Source organism: Mustelus asterias, chromosome 23, assembly GCF_964213995.1.
Source record: "Mustelus asterias chromosome 23, sMusAst1.hap1.1, whole genome shotgun sequence".
NCBI lineage: Eukaryota > Metazoa > Chordata > Chondrichthyes > Carcharhiniformes > Triakidae > Mustelus > Mustelus asterias.
Genome location: NC_135823.1, coordinates 31,174,437 through 31,193,665, shown reverse-complemented (window position 1 = coordinate 31,193,665; position 19,229 = coordinate 31,174,437). Strand labels below are relative to the sequence as shown.

The 19,229-nt window shown below is 44.3% G+C and overlaps 1 protein-coding gene across 4 annotated transcripts in view; it reads left to right on the top strand.

The window, feature by feature from the left end:
• shmt1 (serine hydroxymethyltransferase 1 (soluble)) overlaps window positions 1-18,775 on the top strand; it is a 43,688-nt gene extending 24,913 nt beyond the window's left edge. For all 4 annotated transcript variants that reach the window (XM_078240196.1, XM_078240192.1, XM_078240194.1 and 1 more), the window contains exons 6-12: window positions 7,007-7,088; window positions 7,609-7,821; window positions 8,914-9,030; window positions 10,314-10,436; window positions 13,937-14,053; window positions 16,791-16,901; window positions 18,277-18,775. In XM_078240196.1, the coding sequence (XP_078096322.1) occupies window positions 7,007-7,088; window positions 7,609-7,821; window positions 8,914-9,030; window positions 10,314-10,436; window positions 13,937-14,053; window positions 16,791-16,901; window positions 18,277-18,449 (936 nt within the window). In that variant the 3' untranslated portion in view covers window positions 18,450-18,775. The remainder of the gene's footprint in view (window positions 1-7,006; window positions 7,089-7,608; window positions 7,822-8,913; window positions 9,031-10,313; window positions 10,437-13,936; window positions 14,054-16,790; window positions 16,902-18,276) is intronic.
• Window positions 18,776-19,229: the final 454 nt, after the last annotated feature.

Genomic DNA, 19,229 nt, shown 5'->3' with positions numbered 1-19,229 from the left:
GGGATATTACAATGAGAAACACTCTGGGATATTACAATGAGAAACACTGGGATATTACAATGAGAAACACTCTGGGATGTTACAATGAGATACACTGGGATATTACAATGAGAAACACTCTGGGATATTACAATGAGAAACTCTGGGATATTACAATGAGAAACACTGGGATATTACAATGAGAAACACTCTGGGATATTACAATGAGAAACACTGGGACATTACAATGAGAAACACTGGGATATTACAATGAGAAACATTGGGATATTACAATGAGAAACACTGGGATATTACAATGAGAAACACTCTGGGATATTACAATGAGAAACACTAGGACATTACAATGAGAAACATTGGGATATTACAATGAGAAACACTGGGATATTACAATGAGAAACACTGGGATATTACAATGAGGAACACTGGGATATTACAATGAGAAACACTAGGACATTACAATGAGAAACATTGGGATATTACAATGAGAAACACTGGGATATTACAATGAGAAACACTGGGATATTACAATGAGAAACACTGGGATATTACAATGAGAAACACTAGGACATTACAATGAGAAACATTGGGATATTACAATGAGAAACACTGGGATATTACAATGAGAAACACTGGGATATTACAATGAGAAACACTCTGGGATATTACAATGAGAAACACTGGGATATTACAATGAGAAACATTGGGATATTACAATGAGAAACACTGGGATATTACAATGAGAAACATTGGGATATTACAATGAGAAACACTGGGATATTACAATGAGAAACACTCTGGGATATTACAATGAGAAACACTGGGATATTACAATGAGAAACATTGGGATATTACAATGAGAAACACTGGGATATTACAATGAGAAACACTGGGATATTACAATGAGAAACACTGGGATATTACAATGAGAAACATTGGGATATTACAATGAGAAACACTGGGATATTACAATGAGAAACACTGGGATATTACAATGAGAAACACTCTGGGATATTACAATGAGAAACACTGGGATATTACAATGAGAAACACTGGGATATTACAATGAGAAACACTGGGATATTACAATGAGAAACACTCTGGGATATTACAATGAGAAACACTCTGGGATATTACAATGAGAAACACTGGGATATTACAATGAGAAACACTGGGATATTACAATGAGAAACATTGGGATATTACAATGAGAAACACTCTGGGATATTACAATGAGAAACACTCTGGGATATTACAATGAGAAACACTCTGGGATATTACAATGAGAAACACTCTGGGATATTACAATGAGAAACACTCTGGGATATTACAATGAGAAACACTGGGATATTACAATGAGAAACACTGGGATATTACAATGAGAAACACTGGGATATTACAATGAGAAACACTCTGGGATATTACAATGAGAAACACTAGGACATTACAATGAGAAACACTGGGATATTACAATGAGAAACATTGGGATATTACAATGAGAAACACTGGGATATTACAATGAGAAACACTGGGATATTACAATGAGAAACACTCTGGGATATTACAATGAGAAACACTAGGACATTACAATGAGAAACACTGGGATATTACAATGAGAAACACTGGGATATTACAATGAGAAACACTGGGATATTACAATGAGAAACACTGGGATATTACAATGAGAAACACTCTGGGATATTACAATGAGAAACACTCTGGGATATTACAATGAGAAACATTGGGATATTACAATGAGAAACACTGGGATATTACAATGAGAAACACTGGGATATTACAATGAGAAACTCTGGGATATTACAATGAGAAACACTCTGGGACATTACAATGAGAAACATTGGGATATTACAATGAGAAACACTGGGATATTACAATGAGAAACACTCTGGGATATTACAATGAGAAACACTCTGGGACATTACAATGAGAAACATTGGGATATTACAATGAGAAACACTGGGATATTACAATGAGAAACACTGGGATATTACAATGAGAAACACTCTGGGACATTACAATGAGAAACATTGGGATATTACAATGAGAAACACTGGGATATTACAATGAGAAACATTGGGATATTACAATGAGAAACACTGGGATATTACAATGAGAAACACTGGGATATTACAATGAGAAACACTGGGATATTACAATGAGAAACACTGGGATATTACAATGAGAAACACTCTGGGATATTACAATGAGAAACACTCTGGGATATTACAATGAGAAACTCTGGGATATTACAATGAGAAACACTGGGATATTACAATGAGAAACACTCTGGGATATTACAATGAGAAACACTCTGGGATATTACAATGAGAAACACTGGGATATTACAATGAGAAACTCTGGGATATTACAATGAGAAACACTCTGGGATATTACAATGAGAAACACTCTGGGATATTACAATGAGAAACACTCTGGGATATTACAATGAGAAACTCTGGGATATTACAATGAGAAACACTCTGGGATATTACAATGAGAAACTCTGGGATATTACAATGAGAAACACTGGGATATTACAATGAGAAACACTGGGATATTACAATGAGAAACACTGGGATATTACAATGAGAAACTCTGGGATATTACAATGAGAAACTCTGGGATATTACAATGAGAAACTCTGGGATATTACAATGAGAAACACTGGGATATTACAATGAGAAACACTGGGATATTACAATGAGAAACACTGGGATATTACAATGAGAAACTCTGGGATATTACAATGAGAAACTCTGGGATATTACAATGAGAAACTCTGGGATATTACAATGAGAAACACTGGGATATTACAATGAGAAACACTCTGGGATATTACAATGAGAAACACTGGGATATTACAATGAGAAACACTGGGATATTACAATGAGAAACACTGGGATATTACAATGAGAAACACTCTGGGATATTACAATGAGAAACACTGGGATATTACAATGAGAAACTCTGGGATATTACAATGAGAAACTCTGGGATATTACAATGAGAAACTCTGGGATATTACAATGAGAAACTCTGGGATATTACAATGAGAAACTCTGGGATATTACAATGAGAAACTCTGGGATATTACAATGAGAAACTCTGGGATATTACAATGAGAAACACTGGGATATTACAATGAGAAACACTGGGATATTACAATGAGAAACATTGGGATATTACAATGAGAAACACTCTGGGATATTACAATGAGAAACACTGGGATATTACAATGAGAAACACTGGGATATTACAATGAGAAACACTCTGGGATATTACAATGAGAAACACTCTGGGATATTACAATGAGAAACACTCTGGGATATTACAATGAGAAACACTGGGATATTACAATGAGAAACACTGGGATATTACAATGAGAAACACTCTGGGATATTACAATGAGAAACACTGGGATATTACAATGAGAAACTCTGGGACATTACAATGAGAAACATTGGGATATTACAATGAGAAACACTGGGATATTACAATGAGAAACACTCTGGGATATTACAATGAGAAACTCTGGGATATTACAATGAGAAACTCTGGGATATTACAATGAGAAACACTGGGATATTACAATGAGAAACACTGGGATATTACAATGAGAAACACTGGGATATTACAATGAGAAACTCTGGGATATTACAATGAGAAACACTGGGATATTACAATGAGAAACTCTGGGATATTACAATGAGAAACACTCTGGGATATTACAATGAGAAACACTGGGATATTACAATGAGAAACATTGGGATATTACAATGAGAAACACTCTGGGATATTACAATGAGAAACACTGGGATATTACAATGAGAAACACTGGGATATTACAATGAGAAACACTGGGATATTACAATGAGAAACACTGGGATATTACAATGAGAAACACTCTGGGATATTACAATGAGAAACACTCTGGGATATTACAATGAGAAACACTGGGATATTACAATGAGAAACACTGGGATATTACAATGAGAAACACTGGGATATTACAATGAGAAACACTCTGGGATATTACAATGAGAAACACTCTGGGATATTACAATGAGAAACACTCTGGGATATTACAATGAGAAACACTCTGGGATATTACAATGAGAAACACTGGGATATTACAATGAGAAACACTGGGATATTACAATGAGAAACACTCTGGGATATTACAATGAGAAACACTCTGGGATATTACAATGAGAAACACTGGGATATTACAATGAGAAACACTGGGATATTACAATGAGAAACACTGGGATATTACAATGAGAAACACTGGGATATTACAATGAGAAACACTGGGATATTACAATGAGAAACACTGGGATATTATAATGAGAAACTCTGGGATATTACAATGAGAAACACTGGGATATTACAATGAGAAACACTGGGATATTACCATGAGAAACACTGGGATATTACAATGAGAAACTCTGGGATATTACAATGAGAAACACTGGGATATTACAATGAGAAACTCTGGGATATTACAATGAGAAACACTGGGATATTACAATGAGAAACTCTGGGATATTACAATGAGAAACGCTCTGGGATATTACAATGAGAAACTCTGGGATATTACAATGAGAAACACTCTGGGATATTACAATGAGAAACACTGGGATATTACAATGAGAAACTCTGGGATATTACAATGAGAAACTCTGGGATATTACAATGAGAAACACTGGGATATTACAATGAGAAACACTCTGGGATATTACAATGAGAAACACTCTGGGATATTACAATGAGAAACACTCTGGGATATTACAATGAGAAACACTGGGATATTACAATGAGAAACTCTGGGATATTACAATGAGAAACATTGGGATATTACAATGAGAAACACTGGGATATTACAATGAGAAACTCTGGGATATTACAATGAGAAACTCTGGGATATTACAATGAGAAACACTGGGATATTACAATGAGAAACTCTGGGATATTACAATGAGAAACACTGGGATATTACAATGAGAAACTCTGGGATATTACAATGAGAAACTCTGGGATATTACAATGAGAAACTCTGGGATATTACAATGAGAAACACTGGGATATTACAATGAGAAACTCTGGGATATTACAATGAGAAACACTGGGATATTACAATGAGAAACACTCTGGGATATTACAATGAGAAACACTGGGATATTACAATGAGAAACACTGGGATATTACAATGAGAAACACTGGGATATTACAATGAGAAACGCTCTGGGATATTACAATGAGAAACTCTGGGATATTACAATGAGAAACACTCTGGGATATTACAATGAGAAACACTGGGATATTACAATGAGAAACACTGGGATATTACAATGAGAAACTCTGGGATATTACAATGAGAAACACTCTGGGATATTACAATGAGAAACACTCTGGGATATTACAATGAGAAACACTCTGGGATATTACAATGAGAAACACTGGGATATTACAATGAGAAACACTGGGATATTACAATGAGAAACACTGGGATATTACAATGAGAAACACTCTGGGATATTACAATGAGAAACACTGGGATATTACAATGAGAAACTCTGGGATATTACAATGAGAAACACTGGGATATTACAATGAGAAACTCTGGGATATTACAATGAGAAACACTCTGGGATATTACAGTGAGAAACGCTCTGGGATATTACAATGAATTCCCTGAACAGGCTGCGAGTTTGATCTGAAAAAGCACACCCTGACAGTGTATTGCTCCCTCAAGGTTGGTGCTGGGCTTGACAGCCTGCATTATGGACTCAAGTCCTGCCAAATGGCCCAAATTCATGAGCTTCTGACTCGGATAAGAATTCTACCAGTAGGTAAAGCTGCCACTTAATCGATGCTCATGATGCAGGATACAAGCGAGGGAGATTGATCAGAAAATCATCGAATCCTACACTGCAGAAGGAGCCATTCAGCCCATTGAGTCTGCACCGACCACAATCCCTATTCCCGTAACCCCAGAAATTCACCCTGCTAATCCCCAGACACTAAAGGGCAATTTAGCATGGCCAATCCACCTGACCCGCCCATCTTTGGACTGTGGAAGGAAACCGGAGCACCCGGAGGAAACCCACGCAGACACGAGGAGAATGTGCAAACTCCACACAGACAGCGACCCAAGCCTAAAAGCTTGAAGATTGTAGAAGAGAAGACTGAAGGAGATGAGGAGTTTCGCGGGGAAAGAATGACTTGGAGTAGAAGATGGAGTGAACTTTACTGCCCTCACCCTAACTCATGTCCAGTTCTGTTTCTCACTCCTCCTGAACTCACTGACCTCTCTCGGCTCCCAGTCTGGCAGTTTTAAAGTTCTCATCCTTGTTTTCAAATCCCTTCATCCAGGGGAAACCTGCCAGGATCAAAAGCTGTTGTATAATTGCATTTTGAAGATGAGTTTACATCTTGCATAAAATGTGTTGAGTGTCTCTGACCACATCTGACCAACTCGACTATCCACTTAATAACCTCTGCGGACTTGCTTTGCTCTTTATATAACAAAAATATAAATGCGTACATCACATCATGTTTACAGAATACACACAAGAATCATATGGGAGCTGGTGATATACTGGATCTGTTACAATACTAGTAATCTAGAGCTCCAGACTAATAGTCTGGATACGTAAATGTAAATCTCACCGTGACAGATGGGAAATTTAAATTCCATTGATAAATAAAAACTTGGAATAAAATGCCAGTGCTGAATCAGTAATCGTAATCAAGTAACTACCAGATTGTAATAAAAAATCCACCTGGTCATCTAATGAACTTCTGGGAAAGAGAATCTGCTGTGTTTATCCAGTCTGGCCTTTATGTTGACTCTTAACTACCCTCTGAAATGGCCAAGCAAACCTTACGTTTAAGGGTAGTTAGGGATAAGAAATAAATGCTGTTTTGGCAGCGACACGCATGTGGGTGAATGAAAGGAAAACTCTCTGCTGTTCATTCTCTTTAGGTGAACCCTGAGACTGGGTACATTAACTATGAGAGGTTGGCGGAGAATGCTCGGCTGTTCCACCCAAAACTCATCATTGCAGGTAAGCACCAGTAGGTAAGAGTGTTCAGAACTTAATCCCCTGCTCCATGACTGAAGAATCTTCATTATGGGTCAGGCTGTTAGCTTCATTCAGCGATGCTAACTACAGCAAGTTGAGGGTAGGATTCCCAATGAGTGATTCTCAATGAATTGTGACTATCTACCACTGCCTTTCACTGGATCATAGCTTACTGGATTGGGTAGGAACTTGCGTGCAGCTTTCTTCTTTGCAGAGTTTTGAAGTTGGCAGCAAATGCAAGAAGGGTAGCGTGGCTGCTCAGTTCCTGAAAGAGACGGGGAGCCTTCTCCTCCCTGGAGGACATTGTTTTCTAACTTGTCTTTGGTTAAAGAGTTGGGTTCTAAAGAGGATCTTTAAAGCAGGAAAGAGAGAGAGAGGCGGGGAGACTAGAGGAGGAAATTCCAGACATCTGACAGTGCATTGGGTGGGGGAATAGTAGGAGGAAGGGTCTCCATTCACAGCAGCGTCCCAATCAGTTCAACTGCATTGTTGGTTTCTCCAGGTGTTAGTTGCTACTCCCGGAACCTGGATTACGCCAGGATGCGGCAGATTGCGGATGAGAATGGTGCCTACCTGATGGCGGACATGGCACATATCAGTGGCTTGGTGGCAGCCGGAGTGGTGCCCTCTCCCTTCGAGCACAGCGATGTGGTCACCACAACAACGCACAAGACTCTGCGTGGGTGCAGGTCCGGGATGATTTTCTACAGAAAAGGTAAGGGAAAGACATTTGGCGGGAGTGTTTCCCAGTCCCATCTCTTGAGTAAAACGCTAGATCTGCAGTTGTAATTTATCGGCACAAGGTTGGTGAAATTTACAATTTCTCTTATCGACAGGAGTGTTACGGTCAGTGGACCATCATCTTACACAGTTAGCAATGTCACTTCAAATTGGTACATTGCAAACAAACATCTAATTTTCTTATTCTATCATGGGATGTAGGTGTCAATTGTCGGGCCACTATTTATTACCCATCCCTAATTTCCCTTGAGAAGGTGGTGGTGAGCTGCCTTCGTGAACCGCTGCAGTACACCCACAGTGCTGTTAGGGGAGGGGAGTTCCAGGAGTTTGACTCAGCGACAGTGAAGGACCGGTGATATATTTCCAAGTCAGGATGGTGAGTCGCTTGGAGGGGGAACCTCCAGGTGGTGGTGTTCTCAGGTATCTGCTGCTCTTGTCCTTCTAGACAGTCGTGGTCATAGGTTTGGAACGTGCTGTCTGAGGAGTCTTAGGGAGTTCCTGCAGTACATCTTGTAGATGGCACACACTATGTGTCAGTGGTGGAGGGAGTGAATGTTTAAAGGGTGAATCACATGGGCTGCTTTGTCCTGGATGTTGTTGAGCTTCTTGAGTGTTGTTGGAGCTACACCCATCCAGGCAAGTGGAGAGTATTCCAGCACGCTCCTGACTTGTGCCTGCACATTGCAAGAGAAACCTAAAATGAATTTCCGTGCCTCAGCTCCAAGATAGTGTACCGCTGGAACTTTTGGCAATTCGGGAGCAAAGCTGGAGAAAGGTTGACACCTGAAAATTAAATTCCAAAAAAGTCATCCTACGAGGAAACAGTGAAGCACACATAGAACATAATGTTGCAGTGTTTGAGAATGGGGATGTACTATAGCTGTGTCGTTCTCTCCACTCCCTTACTTCAAGAAGATGCTTCACCAGCATCTTCTCAAGAAGCAGCTGGTGTAATAATAAATTCCCATGTTATCAGCAATGCCCACTTCCTCAAATTAATTTTAAAACAAAAACCGATTTCTCGATAGCTGGTAACTGACCAGTTGTTGCTTTGCTCACTCTGCAGGAATCCGCAGCAGTGACCCAAAGACGGGCAAGGAGGTCGTGTACAACCTGGAAAGCCTGATCAACCAGGCCGTCTTCCCGGGGCTGCAAGGTGGGCCCCACAACCACGCCATCGCAGGTAGAGTGTGCCTTTGGCCTCATTCTGAAAGGGAGGCTGATTTACAGACGACTGCATCTTGCTCTGGTTCTCGATCCTTCTGCCAGTAGGACCTGTTTCTCTCCATCTATTCTGTCCAGACCCTTCAGAATTTTGAATACTATGAGATCCCCTCTCAACTGCAACCAAATCTATCTCCAATGTCTCCCGAAAGTATCCTCATAAACCCTCTCTAAAACCTTCACATCCTTTTGAGCGTGTGATGTGGTCCCCGAGTTGGACTGAATTGCTCATGTTTATTGCCCATCCCTAATCGCTTTGAACTGAGTGGCTTATTAAGCTGTTTAAGAGTCAAGCACATTGCTGTGGATCTGGAGTCACCTGGAGGCCAGTTGGGTTTTTCAACAATCAGCAATGGTTTCATGGTCATCATTAGACTTTTTTCCAGTTTTTTAAATTCAAATCTGCCATGGTGGGGTTTGAACTCAGGTCCCCAGAGCATCTCTGGATTACTAGTCCAGTGACGATACCACTACACCACTGCCTCCCCTTGAACCCGATCCACCATTTTGTGAAGGTTCACCATAAATTCCTGGCTTTTTTCATAAAGTGGATCGGGTTCAAGGGGAGGCAGTGGTGTAGTGGTATCGCCACTGGACTAGTAATCCAGAGATGCTCTGGGGACCTGAGTTCAAACCCCACCATGGCAGATTTACCTTTCCCCCTGATCTTGCAGAATCTCACTAGCTGTTCTGTCTGGAGACAATACACATCTCTAACCTGTGTTTAATGTTCCCTCCACCCACATTATCTGTACCTTTAAGACCTGGCTGGCTGTAGAGATTTGCATTCTAATTAGTATTCTGTAACTTGATTTCTGTGTCTCTGTGCACTGTTGGAGAACAGATTTTCACTCCATCTGACGAAGTGGCAGCGCTCCGAAAGCTTATGGTATTTGCTACCAAATAAACCTGTTGGACTTTAACCTGGTGTTGTGAGACTTCTTACTGTGCTTTTTTCATAAAGCCCAGGATTCGTTTTATTTAACCATTTTCTCAACCTGGCCTGCCGCCTTCAATGATTTGTGCCCACATACCTGCCAATCTCTCTTCTCTTCCTCCTGTTCTCTCTGCCTTTCTCTGCAGTAAGCATTGCACCATTTTCCCCTTGATCTGGACTGAAGTTTTTTAGTTTATTCTGAGCCGATCTGATTGGAAACAAACTCTGTGTGAATTGTTTTACTGAGGGAAAGCTTTCTCCTTGTAGTATCTGTGCTGAAATCTCCCCTCTGTCTGTCTGGACAGGAGTTGCCGTCACACTCAAACAGGCAATGACTCCAGAATTCAAGCTATACCAGAGGCAGACTGTGGCCAACTGCAAGGCTCTATCCGCAGCACTGGTGGATTTCGGATACAAGATTGTTACTGGTGAGAACTTGTGAAGGTGGAATCTACCATCTCCTGCTTGTAAATTTGTCTAAGTTAGCAAGTATATTGAAATGTATCGTTAAAGTGAGTGAGTTTAGATGAAATACTGGAAATGAGCTGAGCACGAGGATTTATACTTGTATGTATAACATTTACCTGCTAAAGTTATATCCAAGTCACTAATGCCAACAGCTTCTTCCCTACTGCTGTCAGACTTTTGAATGGACCTACCTTGCATTAAGTTGATCTTTCTCTACGCCCTAATTATATCTGTAACACTACATTCTGCACTCTCTCGTTTCCTTCTCTATGTACAGTATGCTTTGTCTGTATAGCGCGCAAGAAACAATACTTTTCACAGTATATTAATACACGTGACAATAATAAATCAAATCAAATCAAAAATTGAATGTTCCCAGGAAATCACATGCGGCAAATAGTGTTCATGGAACCTCATCTCTCTTGCTCTTTTCTTCTACATTCCAAATGGCACTGATCCCACCCACTTTTCCTCCTCCAGACTTTTCACACCATCTCCCACTCTTCATTCATCGTCTCAAACCTCAGAACAGTAGGACGGCTTCACTGCGCCACTCCCACCCCTACCCCTCAGTCTTCTTCTGCTTCATTCCATCTTTTAAAATCCAAAGTTAGGTTCTCCCCAATTCTCTTTGATGCTCCTTTAGCTTTCTGACTGTTTTAAAACTTCGCTAACTTCCAAAAGCCCTCTCCAATCAGGACTGGTGGAAACAAATCTGCCTCTTGTGAGCCGCGGTGAATGGGTTTTGGGTTCTATTTCAGTCAAACATCTTGAAGGTTATGGGAGTGTAAGGGTTAAGTGTAACCTGGGTAAGAATGGGTCACGGTGTAGTCTTGTTCACTAGAATTAATGAGCAAACGGCTTTGACGAGCCTGAATGAGCTCAATAAGCATCTTGAGTCAGGTTTAGACGGCTTTGAGAAGAATGCATGTTTTAAAATTGGACTTTGCTCTGCTGTCCCTATTGAGCCCATGACACATTCCCTTTGACAGCACCATGTGCCATGCGTTGCCATGTACAATGGTCCATTTCTGTCACTGGCCTTCCTCATTCAGATCCCTCCTTGGATTTGTGCAAAATGTTACATTTTTAGGTTAAGCAAGATCCCAAGTCCTTGCTCCTCCGTATTCCCCAAACACTCTTTGAGAACCTGACCCAACTGTCCTGACACCGGTTCGGCTCACTCGACAGCTTCCATAAAAGTGCTTCTTTTGGGTCGGAGACAGTTGCATCCAGGACCTGTTCAATAGTTTTCAGGTGAAGCAAGTCTCGTGGAGAGGTTCCTTGGTTTTTGACATTCCTTTAGGCTGGGGGGGGGGGGGGGGGGGCTGGTGGGCGGGGGATATAGAGAGGGTGTAGGGAAGGGTGTGGGGGGGGGAGGTGTAGGGAGGGGGTGTAGGGAAGGGTGTGGGGGGGTGTAGGGAGGGTGTGGAGGGGGTGTAGGGAAGGGTGTGGGAGGGGTGTAGGGAGGATGTGGGGGGTGTAAGAGTGTGTGGGGGGGTGTCGTGAGGGAGTGTGGGGGGGTGTAGTGAGGGAGTGTGGGGGGGTGTCGTGAGGGAGTGTGGGGGGGTGTCGTGAGGGAGTGTGGGGGGGTGTCGTGAGGGAGTGTGGGGGGGTGTCGTGAGGGAGTGTGGGGGGGGTGTAGTGAGGGATGGTGGGGGGGGTGTAGTGAGGGAGTGCGGGGAGGTGTAGTGAGCGAGTGCGGGGGGGGTGTAGTGAGGGAGTGTGGGGGCGTGTAGGGAGGGAGTGCGGGGGGGTGTAGGGAGGGTGTGTGGGGGGGTGTAGTGAGGGAGTGTGGGGGGGTGTAGTGAGGGAGTGTTGGGGGGGTGTAGTGAGGGAGTGTTGGGGGGGTGTAGTGAGGGAGTGTTGGGGGGGTGTAGTGAGGGAGTGTTGGGGGGGGTGTAGTGAGGGAGTGTGGGGGGGTGAGTTGGGGGGGTGTAGGGAGGGTGTGGGGGGTGTAGGGAGGGTGTGTGGGGGTGGTGTAGGGAGGGTGAGTTGGGGGGGCGTAGGGAGGGTGTGTGGGGCGGTGTAGGGAGGGTGTGTGTGTGGGGGGTGGGGTGTGTGTGTGTGTGTGAGGGGAGGTGTAGAAGGAAATGATTCTTGGGCTGTAGGCAAGTCCCAGGAGGAGGGGATGGGTATAAAGGGGCAATGAGCGGGGAAGTGAGGTTGATTTAGATAGTGTGGAGTGGGATGGGGAGGGCAGGGAGAGGTGGAGTGCTCTGTATTTTAAATACACACACACTCTTGTTGGCAGCCACTGCTTGGGGCAAACTGAATGCTTGAGAATTTTTTTTATTCATTCATGAGACACAGCCGACGCAGGCTGAAGCATTTATTGCCCATTCCTAGTTGCCCGAGGGCAGTTGGGAGTCAACCACATTCCTATGATTATGGACGCACATGTAGGCCAGATCGGGTAAGGATGGCAGATTTCCTTTCCTAAAGGACATTAGTGAACCAGATGGGTTTATCCGACAATCGACAATGGCCATCAGTAGAATCTTAATTCCAGATTTTTAAAATTGAATTCAACGTCCGCCATCTGCCGTAGCGGGATTCAAACCCGAGTCCCCAGAACACTAGCTGGGTTTCTGGATTAATAGTCTAGTGATGATACCACTAGGCCACTGCTGGCTGGAGCAAGACCTGACTCCTATTTTACTCTACGATACTCAATTTAGCAGAGCAGGGTGTATAACAGCGCTGTTTATCTGTGTAAGAGACCGATCGCCAAGTTTAGGCAGCGATTAGAGAAACTTATCTTCATGGGCGCTGTTTTATTTTAATCTCCTTTAATTCTTTTTCTGCCTTAAATCCCTGCCTTTGTCTTGTGCAAACAATCCACCCCTATACACCTGAATAGAGCCCATCTTAATCATAACGTCTTTTATCAGGTTTCTCCAGCAACTTTACAACTCTCGCTGAATTACTGCAGTCCCCCTCCCCACCTCCTCTAACCCCCTCCCCCCAAGTAAGATCCTCACAGAGATTATACACTGACTATTTAAATCCCCTGTGTTGGAACGTTCAAATCCATACAAGACTGAGTTCATAGAATTCATAGAAACCCTACAGTGCAGAAGGAGGCCATTCGGCCCATCGAGTCTGCACCGACCACAATCCCCCCCAGGCCCTACCCCCACATATTTTACCCGCTAATCCCTCTCACTTACGCATTTTAGGACTCTAAGGGGCAATTTTTAACCTGGCCAATCAACCTAACCCGCACATCTTTGGACTGTGGGAGGAAACCGGAGCACCTGGAGGAAACCCACGCAGACACGAGGAGAAAGTGCAAACTCCATACAGACAGTGACCCAAGCCGGGAATCAAACCCGGGACCCTGGAGCTGTGAAGCAGCAGTGCTAACCACTGTGCTACCATGCCGCCCTATTCCATTCCATTCCTATCCCATTCCAGTTGTGAAAAGGTTGCGCTTTGCTATGTCCTTCTTATACAGGTGGTTCAGACAATCATCTGATTCTGGTGGATCTACGCAAGCAAGAGACAGATGGGGGCAGAGCTGAGAAGGTTCTGGAAAAGTGCGCCATTGCTTGCAACAAGAACACCTGTCCAGGTATGCACCAATGACTTTACACTCGTAAGGCACCTTTAACATGTTAAACAGTCCCACACTCCAAGGATTGTTACTTGGCCTAATCTCTCAGTGAGCCACTAAGAGGTATGAGGGCTGATGACCAAAAGCTTGGGAAAAGAGGCAGGTCCGTTGTAAAGGATGGAAGAGAGATTGACACCGGAATTCTACCGCCCTGCCAGCCACGGATTTGGAACGGGTGAAGGGCGGACAATGGAAATGTCCATTGACCTCGGGCGGGATTTTCCAGTCTAAGGTTAAGCAAGGCCGTAAAATCCTGTCCAGAGAGTCTGGAAAGATTTAGGGATGGAATTCCAGAGTTTAGAACCCAGGCAGCTAAAGGTCGAGGGAAGACAAGAGAAGATGTACAAGGATTGTAGGAGTGCAGAGATCTCAAACGGGTTGGAATAGCTGGAAGAGAGTACAGAAAAAAGATGCGAATAGGATGTTGAGGGATTTGAAAACAAGAATAAAAATGTTAAATTGGGGCATTGTAAGGCCAGGTGCCTCTGTAGGTCAGTGAGCAAAGGGCTGATGGATGAATAGGACTTGGAGTGAGTTAGAATTCCTCGCCATTCCTACAGGAGAATCCCATTCCATTCTGAATGCTTCCTGCATGAATCTGTGATGGGACTGGATCTGTTAGACACCAGTTTCAGTAGCCGAATTGAACAGATTATAGATAGAAAACAAAGAGATTGCATTTATATAGCACCATTCATGCCCTAAGGACGACTCAAAGTGCTTTACAGCAATGATAAGGAACAGATAGTCTGCTTTAAGTCATGTCGATTAAGGCTGCACAATATTGCGATGGGGTCTTTTGTGTCCACCTGAGAGAGCAGACAGAGCCTCGGTTTATCCCTCACCTGAAAGACAGCAACCCCATGAACTGCAGTGATTCCCTCAGGCCTGGATTTAACTTCACTCATCTACCCAATCCTGCACTGTATTGTCTTATTCCTTCTTGTACAACACCCTGGGGTAAAAGCGGCTGCGAGATGAGCTGACGGGGTTTGTTGGCCAAGTGGTTTTTGACCCTGAAGGTTTTGAAAGGATCCAAACAGTTAAAGAGTAAAGTTGAGCTGAAATCCAGTAGAGCGAGCAAACAGGCAAGCGCCCATGTGGGAGCTAAAAGATAAGCACGGAGGCCAAGTTTCAAAGGCCCAGACCCAGTTAGAGCAGAGACAAAATAACTCGATGCCAAGTCCACCACATTTTCCTTTCTCTGGTCATACACCAAACACTTCCGAGTGCAGGAAGTCAGCGATCTTCAGAGTTTGTCCTGGCTTGGGCGGACAGATAGGTAAATGAAATATCTTGTAATTGGGTCATTCAAATCATAGCGAGATGAAGATTGGGTAAAATTGGCCTCCCTCGGTCTTGTTTTCTGAATAAAATGCCTAAAGAGTTTCCCCGAGCACAGAGGTGCTAAAGCTGCCACATTGATTGATGTGACTGGACCTGGGCCATGGCCAAGGTGTAGTCATGTGGAGGTTATGCCCTACCTTTGCAAAAATAACACTGTTGCACTTCTGACACTCCCCCTTAAACATCAGCAAGTATCAAATCTTCCTTATATTGAACAAAATATCATAAAACCCCTACAGTGCAGGTAGAGGCCATTTGGCCCATCAAGTCTGCACTGACTGTGACAGAGTATCTTACCCAGATCCTTTTCCCCATCCTATCTTACTAACCCCACACATTTATCATGGCTAATCCATCGAACCTACACATTTTTGGATGTGGGGTGGGACTGCGACACAGTGGTTAGCACTGCTGCAGCACAGCGCCCAGGACCCGGGTTCAATTCCGGCATTGGGTCACTGTGTGACGTTTGCACATTCTCCCCGTGTCTGTGTGGGTTTCCTCCAGGTGCTCTAGTTTATTCCCACACTCCAAAGATGTGCAGGTTAGGTAGATTGGGCATGCTAAATTGCCCCTCAGTGTCAGGGGGATTAGCAGAATAAATATGTGGGGTTAGGCTAATAGGGTCTGGGCGGGATTGTTGATGGTGTGGACTTGATGGGCAGAATGGCCTCCTTCTGCATTATAGAAATTCTATGATTCCATGAAAAGTAGCCACCATCACTTTGGATTCATTACAGAACTTGAGCATGAAGGAGGTTAGAGCGTTCATTGACTCTGTACCCAGAATTCTAACTTAATTCTAACAAGGAGTGCTGACAGAGTGCTGCAGCATCAGAGGTGCTTTCTGGAATAATCGAGCGAAGCCTCGTCTGCCAGAAGAAAGTTCCTCTTCACGTAAAAGACCCCGTGGCACCACATTGAGGAACAGTCAATACTTATCCCTCCATCAGCATCACTACAATTAGAAGTAGGCCACTGAGGGGGTGATGTCAGGAAGCACCTCCTCACTAAAGGGAAGTGGAAATCTGGAAAATTCTTCTCCAAAAAAGCTGCGGAGGCTGAAGGGGGCATCAACTGAATATTTCCAACTTGAGATTAATAATTATCCGTTAGCCGAAGGAGAAGAAACATGGGGTTTGGGTGAATGGGGTTGAGATAAAAATTGTGTGTAATCAGTTTGATGAAGGGAATAGGCCTGATGGGCTGAATGGCCCGTTGCAGTTCCTATAACCACGACCAAAAAGAGAAACGAGAACACTTGGGTATAAATTTGTCTTGGGCTACGGGAAAGATGTGAAAGAATGAAATGGGTGTGAGGAGATTTTAACCTGTTATTGCCCAACAGGTGACAAGAGTGCTTTACGACCCAGTGGTCTCCGCCTGGGGACACCAGCCCTCACCTCCCGAGGCTTTAAGGAGATGGATTTCCAGAAAGTGGCTGCTTTTATTCACAGAGGTAAAGTTGTTTGGCACAGATCGGGAAAACTGAAGTCACCGGGGTCTTCAAGAGAGGCCTCCAAGCACCTCCCAAACCTAACAGGCAGAGTTTGTGACGGGTTTGTCAGTGAGAGAGGGTGAATGCGTCACCCAGAGCGACTGAATTATAAAAAAACACAAAGATTCATCAGCTGGAGTCAAACCCCGGGGGGCACGGGGTCCATCCCAGCTGGAGTGGGGAGAGGGAGGGGGTCCATCCCAGCTGGAGTGGGGAGAGGGGGGGGGGGTCCATCTCAGCTGGAGTGGGGAGGGGGGGGTCCATCCCAGCTGGAGTGGGGAGAAGGGGGGTCCATCCCAGCTGGAGTGGGGAGAAGGGGGGTCCATCCCAGCTGGAGTGGGGAGAAGGGGGGGTCCATCCCAGCTGGAGTGGGGGGGAGGGGTGTCCATCCCAGCTGGAGTGGGAGGGAGTGGGGTCGATTCCAGCTGGAGTGAGGAGGGGGGAGTCGATCCCAGCTGGAACAGTTGTGTGTGGGGATTGATCCCAGCTGAAACTGGTGTTCGTGGGGATCGATCCCAGCTGGAACAGATGTGTGGGGATTGATCCCAGTTGGAACAGGTGTGGGGGGATTGATCCCAGCTGGAACAGGTGTGGGGGGATTGATCCCAGCTGGAACAGGTGTGGGGGGGATTGATCCCAGCTGGAACAGGTGTGAGGGGATTGATCCCAGCTGGAACAGGTGTGTGGTGTTGATCCCAGCTGGAACAGGCGTGTGTGGAGATCGATCCCAGCTGGAACAGGTCTGTGGGCGGTTGATCCCAGCTGGAACAGGTGTGTGTGGAGATCGATCCCAGCTGGAACAGTTGTGTGGGGATTGATCCCAGCTGGAACAGTTGTGTGGGCGGTTGACCCCAGCTGGAACAGGTGTGTGGGGGGTCGATCCCAGCTGGAATAGGTGTGTGTGAAGATCGATCCCAGCTGGAACAGGTGTGTGAGGTTGATCCCAGCTGGAACAGTTGTGTGTTGAGATCGATCCAAGCTGGAACAGGTGTGGGGGGAATCGATTCCAACTGGAACAGGTGTGTGGGGGGGGGGGGGGGGGGGGTTGATCCCAGCTGGAGGAGGGTTCAGAGCTGTTTTATAATAAATTATAGCCAAATTATCCATCAGTTATCCAGAGTTCAGCCCCTCGTTACCTCTCCCAGGGAGGAAGGGGGTCAGGAAGTCCATCCAGCTGTGACGGGCTTGGCCCTGGGCTGGATCCCTCAGCTAACTGCTGCCAGCTGAGGCTATGTGCTGCTTGTCAGTGTGCTGCTGAGAGTGTGCCGCGTACAAAACTGGCCCCGTTTCTGAGTGCTGACATCCACGGGAATTATTATTTTTTAACCTCTCACAGGGATCCAGATAACACTGGAGATTCAGAGAGACGTTGGGGCAAAGGCTCCGCTGAAGGAGTTCAAGGAGAGGATGCTAACCGATAACAACCACCAGAACAAGATCCGACAACTGAAGGAGGAAGTGGAGACTTTTTCGTCAAAGTTCCCAATCCCTGGATTGCCTGATCTTTAAACGGGGCAGAGCGCGTCCTTGCTGGATCCAGCAGCAGTCCCGCCGGGCAGTGCGATTTGTTTTAAACGCACAGCTCCCCTAGCTGCACTTTCTGCAAAGTAATTAAAAATCCATTATCCGCAGGGCCTCCTGTGACTGACTGATTTCAATTCCTTCCTTGATACACGGGATTGCAAGAGTTTTCACGGCATTTGTAACCATTGCATTCCACGATTCCTGGCATATTCCCCTCGATCAGTGGCCTGGCTTATAACTCCCTCATGTGGCCTCTTACACCCTCTGGTCACTGCTTTACTGTCAACTGATTAAAACCAGTTACATCTTGATACTTGGAATTTTGTTTTTTTTTAATCTTTGCCAATTTGATTTGATTTATTATTGTCACATGTATTGGTATACAGTGAAAAGTATTGTTTCTTGCGCGCTATACAGACAAAGCATACCGTTCATAGAGAGGGAAAGGAGAGAGTGCAGAATATAGTGTTACAGTCATAGCTAGGGTGTAGAGAAACTTAATGCAAGGTAGGTCCATTCAAAAGTCTGACAGCAGCAGGGAAGAAGCTGTTCTTGAGTTGGTTGGTACGTGATCTCAGACTTCTGTATCTTTTTCCTGATGGAAGAAGGTGGAAGAGAGAATGTCCGGGGCGCGTGGGGTCCTTAATTATGCCGGCTGCTTTGCCGAGGCAGCGGGAAGTGTAGACAGAGTCAATGGAAGGAGTCAATTTCTACGATTTGTTTTCCATGCAAACCACAAACCAGCCCCCTTAATCATAAATCTGT